Below are 6,000 nucleotides of genomic sequence, written 5' to 3'. Positions count from 1 at the left end.
TGAATATAATGGTAATTAATGCTCTGTTTTTTAATTAAAGTTTTTATTGCTTTGACATTCCTGGGCAGTTTTAATCTTCTGCACCGATTTTTAATATGGGAAAAAAGGATTTTGGTACGTCACTGTCTTCCGTTTACTTAACTGTAAGGAGATTTTTGAGGGTTGAGTAGTCTGACTCCCCTGTCTCTTGGACAAGTTTTGATTTATCTTTCCGGCCTGTTGAATCACATCAAGCATTATTTATATTGCCAAAATTATATCTTAATACATAAATACTTATGAAAATAGACGAGAAATACAGGACAAAGATAATTATAAGCTCGCAAATGCTACTTTTGAGAGGCAACAGTTCTTTCTATATTGTTGTTTAGATGAAGAGATTAATCGTTTAATAAGCTCGGCAGACTTCTGCAGGAAAAAAAGTATGTTCTAATAAGAAAATTAAGTTTGGGAACGTGTATTATAATGGAGACGTTTCATTTTCGTACTTCAGGGTGAGAACACACCTAGGTCCCCGAGGCCTCCCTGTCTGCCCCTCCTGCTTTTGCACGCTCACTCCGTCCCCTCCTAATTCTTTCCTCTCGCCACACTCCACGCTTGTCCCCAGGGGCTTCGGAGAGTTTTTAATTTCTCGGGAACCTGTTTAACGGCGCCGCTTTCCCGCCTCCCGCCCCTGAGGAGAGCGCAGCGCCGCCCCCGCCGCGCAACGGCCGCGCCGCGCGCCCGGCCGCGCGCCTCTTCCGCCTTAAAGGGGCCGCCGCGGCCGGCCCCCAGCGGCGGCGCGGCCGCGCCTCGCCTGCCACCTGCGAGCGCCGGCGCCCGCTGGATTCGCGGGCGGGCGAGGCCCAGCTGCCCTCGCGCGCAGCCCGCGGCCTCCCCTGCGGGCCGAGAGCTTTGCTCTTCCAGAAGCGAGTTCCCCAGGGCCGGCGGGGCCAGGCCGGCGGCCTGGCACGGGCTGAGCGTGGCAGGGTGCCGATGCGAAAGGCTCCTCGGCCCGGCTGCGGTCCTCAACGAGCAGAAGAAGTCTTAAGTTACTCTCCTGGTAGAAAATGTGTAAGTAATGAAGGATTATAAGTGTGTGCACATTTTTACTTGCTAACCTATGCTATGAGAGTGCTGGTTTGGGTTTTTAGTAGCTGTTCTGAGTGATGGGAGTGGGGGGAGTGGGGCCCTCTTTTTTACTGAGCTGTCAGTAACTTAACTGGGAAACTTGGATTTTTTTTTTTTTTTTTTTTTTTTTTTTTTTTTGTGTGTGTGTGTGATTGAGGCCAAATTAGCTAGTTCCTTTAATATTTTAATGGTTTGTCAGGTATGTCTGCCCAGATGAGAGATGTGGAAGTTCTAAATATTCAGTGCTAATTGGACAACACTCCCACTACTTCAGGAATCTTAAAGGAAAATTCCATGTTTGTTCCAGTGGCTCTTCCTTCTAAGAGAAGCTATTCAGATGTGGATCTCGCTGAAGTTCCTAGTTAGTAGAAGTTACAGTATAATTAGGCTAAAAGGTGTTTTGAAACGGAAAACAGCTGATGAGTAAATGTCTTAATTCTTTATGAAATATAAAGAAAGTGTCAAAGATGGTGTCTGGTTTTGCATTAGAAATTAAGGTCTGTCTACCTTTTTATTTATTTATTTATTTATTTTTTTGCAGAATGTTATTGGGAAAGCATTTGGCCTCCATTCTGCAAACACTTGAATACCTAAGTAGCTTTTTGGAATAAGGAATATTTTTGAGCCCATTGAGGACTGAGTAAAACTATTTGTAAGATTGGAAACTTCTGACATAATTTCCAAGAAGGAAAACCTGACTGAAAGAGGAATGACTTCTGTTCAGATATACAAAGTTGTTTTAAATATTCTTAGTTTGATATTGCATCCATTAAAGCACATATACTGAAAACAGTTTTAGCTGCCTCTTTTGTTCAAGTTGCTGTGTAAACCATGCCTGAATAGTTTTTGGCATTTGGGAGGGATTGCATGCACTTGGAAGGACAGCAGATAAAAATATTTTTAAATAATAAATAAAATTATACTGGGAAATTGGATAAATAGCCAGAAAACAGGATGAAAATCAGTGGGGACATGTACAAAGCACTAGATTTAAATAGGAATAAAGCCTTAAACGTATATGAAGTGCTGATAACAGTTCTGGAAAAGAAGATTCAGATCTCTCTCTCTCTCTATTTTTTATTTTTTTTTAAATCAGAAACAGTATGATTCAGCAATGTCATACCGTGAAGAAAGCAAACATCATACTGGGATATATAAACAGGAGTCTCATATGCAGGACACATGAAGTAATACTTCCACTCTACTCGGTACTCATAAGACCTCAACCAAAGTACTGTATCCAGCTTTTGGCACAACACTTCAAGAAAGTGGAGAAGGGCCAGTGGAAAGCAACAAGAATAATCAGAAGCCTAGAAAAGACAAACTAGGGAAAGACTGAAAGAAGAAGAGCTGTTTAGTCTACAGAGGAGAAGACTGAGTTAAGACATGCTAACAGTTTTCAAACATATGAAAGACTGCTGTAAAGAGGAGGTGTTAAACTGCTCTCTATGGTCTTATTGTGCATAATAAAATAGTTTAAAATTCAGTTGAGATATTTAGAAAGGGTGTCTTACTATTTATCTGGAAGGATAGAAAAGTTCTTAATAGATAAACTTCACAATTTTCCTATGCAACCTGGTGGTTTTTAGGGTTAGGCTAGACAAGCGGTTGTCAATAATGTCTGAGGAGTGACTTCTCATGGTCAAAAGGAAAAAGACACTGGAGTAGATGTGACACTTCACAGAGTCTTCACCTGTCAGCATATCTCCTTTTCCTGATGGCCTGTTGGTTGACAATATTAAGTGAGGGCACTGAAGGAGAAGTGAGATAGCGTGAAATAGTATGATCAGTGATTTGAACTAACATAGCTTATCCCTGTATGGCATTATGATTGGAACTGCACTGGTAGGTAGTAACCCCAATTTAGTCCTTTTCAACTAACATCCTTAGGCACTTGTAGACCCTTGCAAATAAAAAATGCCAACAAAAAGTTTTCAAGGCTGTGACTACTGAATTGTGCGGGAATTTTGCACAGCAAGGCTGTTAGAGAGAAATGTAATTAGATTATTGCAGGATGTTGTCAAACTGTATGAACTATTCAACCAAAATTATGAAGACTGCAAGATGTATTTCATTTATTCATGAGCAATAATCTCTTGAGAAAAGACTTTTCATTATTGCTTAGGACATGCACTAGGTAAACACAGAACAGCCTTCAGGTTTCCGGGACTGCCTGTCCAGACCACTAATCAGAATTAAACACAACAGTCTTCAAAACTTTTTCAAGATGTAAGTCACGCTAAGTGTTTAGCGGGAGGCAATGGAACAATTTTCAGAGACGAGTGCTTTTGCCCCTGCAGGGCGTGGGCGCGCTGAAGCTTGGTTTATTTCTGAGTGCGCTCTCCGGAGAGCAGGGCTCGGCGCGGCCGCAGCAGACGCGAGCACCGCGCTGGCCCCGGCGGAGGCGCGGCCGCGGCGCCGGGAGCCGCCCCGGCACGGCGAGGCCCCCGCCGCGAGCACCGGCCGCGCCGCTCTGGGGAGGAGTCAGGAGCCAGGGCGTGGTCAAGGCGATAGCCCCGCCCCCGGGGGCGTGGCGTGCACCGAGGCCACGCCCCCACCCGGCACCGCCTCCCCTCGTCAGAGATGGCGCCCATTTCGCCACCGCCCTTGCGACCTCTGACCTGTACGTTGCTTAGTTACCGCCTGAGGCGTCAATCGGGGGCTCAACCACTGCCGCTCGTATTGGTGAGCCGGGCTAAACCATTCGCCCACCCGCGGGGGGGAGGAGTGAGGGCGTAGCGGGTGCCCCCTGCGTGCTCGCGGAGCGACTGTTGGGCTTGTTGCTCTAGCTCCCGCCCGCGAGCTACCCACTCCTCTCCCCTCCGGTCTCTCGTTGGTTTCGTCTCAAGCGGGCCTTAGCGACGGCGGGCGCGCTGGAGGAAGATGGCGGCTCCGGCCTCAGCGCTGCTGCCGGCTCTGTGACCGCGGCGCTCGCTCCTCTCCTCCACCTCTTGCGCGTTCCCGCGCCCCGTCCCTCCCGGCTGCCCTCCGCCCCCTCCCCTTCCCCTCCGGGGCGCGGGGACCATGTCGGACTCGGAGGAGGAGGAGAGTCCGGACCGCCAGCTCAAGCTAGCGTTGTTGGGGGACGGCACCTCTGGCAAGGTCAGTGCCAGCCCCCGGCGGCGCCCCGGCCGCCCGCGCCCTTCCCGCTGGGCTCCCCGCCCGCTGCGGGGGGAGCGGCCCGCAGCCGCTCGAGCCCGTGGCGCTGTGGCGGTACCCGGCGCCGCGAGGGACCGCGGCGGGCGCTCCCCTGCCGCCGCGCCTTCTCCGGGGCCTCCCCCGCGTGTGGGGCCGGGGCAGTAGCGGAGGCCCGGACGGATCCCCGCCGCCCCGGGCCCGCGTGCGGCGGTGGGCGCCTCGCCGGGGAGCGCAGCGCCGGGGCCGCTTGCGTCTGCCCCGAGGGAGCCTCGGCCGGAGCTGCCCCGGCGCTCGACAGCGAAGCCCTCTGGCAGCGTTTCCGTAGCCGCGTAGCATCCGAGGAGGTGACCCCTAAGCAGGCATACACGACTTTAATCCAATTTCCTTGAGTCCGTTGATAAAACAAGCGGCTAACGGCGTAGTTAGTATGGAACCGCTTGGTGCTGAGTTTCCCGTGCCTTGAGTGCGCTGCAGACTTGGTCCGGGCAATGCATGATGGCAGCGCTGGGGCTGCCAGGCCAGCCGGCAGCCCTGTCCCCTGCGGGGGCAGCCCGGCAAATGCCCGGGAAGGGGCTGGAGCGGGGCCGGGCACGTGGGCTGCTTGTTCCCGCCAAAATAACGGGCGGTGCAAGAGTTGCCCATGCTGATCTTCACGATGGTGGTGATGTTCATCTCCTTATTTAGGTTTCAGAGTTAGTAATGTACTAACAACCCTGTTCCAGAGTTTGGAAGGACGATTCTGGGTTGATTTAGTCTTATTTTGCGTTTTTTCTTTTTAAGGAAAGTTCCCCCCCATATGAAATCAGTGTGGTTAAGTACTGTTCGTAAATGTTGGGTTATTAGTCTGTGAGTGCAGTTCATACTTACTTTTTAAAAAGATACTGGGAAATTTAGGCAAATATAGAGCAAATAAGGCAAAACAGAGGCCACTTTGCTATCTATGGAAATAATCACTGATTTTTTACTAGACACATGTGTTAACAACTTTTGCTGTATGTAGTCTGAATCCTTTTGTGAGATGTATCTGAAAATATTAATTTTTATCGTGGATTCTAAGAATAGAGCTTTTCATTTGTCACTAACTTTTTGAAAATACAGAGAGACAAGAGGTGAAAAATAGAAATATTCTTTGTGGGGGGTTAAAAATCTGCCAGACATTAATAAAATAGTAAAATAATTTTAATAAAAGTAAACTTAGTGAAGGTATGCGCATGGCTTTGATCACTTACTTATACAGAATTTTATGTTAAAACAAAAAGTTGTTTTCTGACTAATGATTCTAAATGCAGCCTAAAGTGATATTGCTTTCATGTGAGTTATTAGATAGACAATTCTGAGCTACTGTGTGATGAGAGTATAGTGAATATACAGGATTGACTGCTGGAGTGCTGCTTCTATGGGTAACTTTTCCCAGGAGTTTTCCATTCAAAATGAAGAATCCTTTTGCTACTGCTATTCTGCACCTTGTGGCAAGACTTCTCACCAAACATGGGTTTTCAAGCATTCTTGAGTTTTTGATATATGTTCCTGCTGGTTCCTACCTCTCACATGGGAACTGCCATTCACTGAATCTCCTGCTGGGTCTGGGAATCCTGTGATTCAAGTATAGCTTATTCTGCATAAGCAGCAATTATGTTATGGTGGGCTGCTTTTCCTCCTATCCCCCCTAGATGATGCTGTAATAGAGGCTTCTTATAGCCATCCTGCTGGCCTAGCAGCAAACAGTTCCAATATTAGATTTGTAGTAGAATC

The 6,000-nt window shown here is 48.2% G+C and overlaps 1 protein-coding gene and 1 long non-coding RNA gene across 3 annotated transcripts in view; both read left to right on the top strand.

Moving 5' to 3' along the window:
* The first annotated feature begins 902 nt into the window (after positions 1-902).
* Positions 903-2,601, top strand: LOC134139978 (uncharacterized). Its single transcript, XR_009958295.1, has 2 exons — positions 903-1,053; positions 2,207-2,601. It is a non-coding gene; the product is annotated as an uncharacterized LOC134139978 (long non-coding RNA).
* A 1,294-nt stretch (positions 2,602-3,895) lies between these two features.
* The window catches only part of RAB28 (RAB28, member RAS oncogene family), a 66,053-nt gene continuing 63,948 nt past the window's right edge, over positions 3,896-6,000 (top strand). Inside the window, exon 1 of one of the 2 annotated variants that reach the window (XM_062574572.1) lies at positions 3,896-4,212. In XM_062574572.1, coding sequence (XP_062430556.1) covers positions 4,135-4,212 — 78 coding nt within the window. In that variant the 5' untranslated portion in view covers positions 3,896-4,134. The remainder of the gene's footprint in view (positions 4,213-6,000) is intronic. The other variant, XM_062574571.1, reaches the window with a different exon arrangement.

This window comes from Rhea pennata, chromosome 4, assembly GCF_028389875.1.
Source record: "Rhea pennata isolate bPtePen1 chromosome 4, bPtePen1.pri, whole genome shotgun sequence".
Taxonomy (NCBI): Eukaryota; Metazoa; Chordata; class Aves; order Rheiformes; family Rheidae; genus Rhea; species Rhea pennata.
The sequence above is the reverse complement of the archived record's forward strand: the minus strand, read 5'-3'. Positions and strand labels throughout refer to the sequence as shown.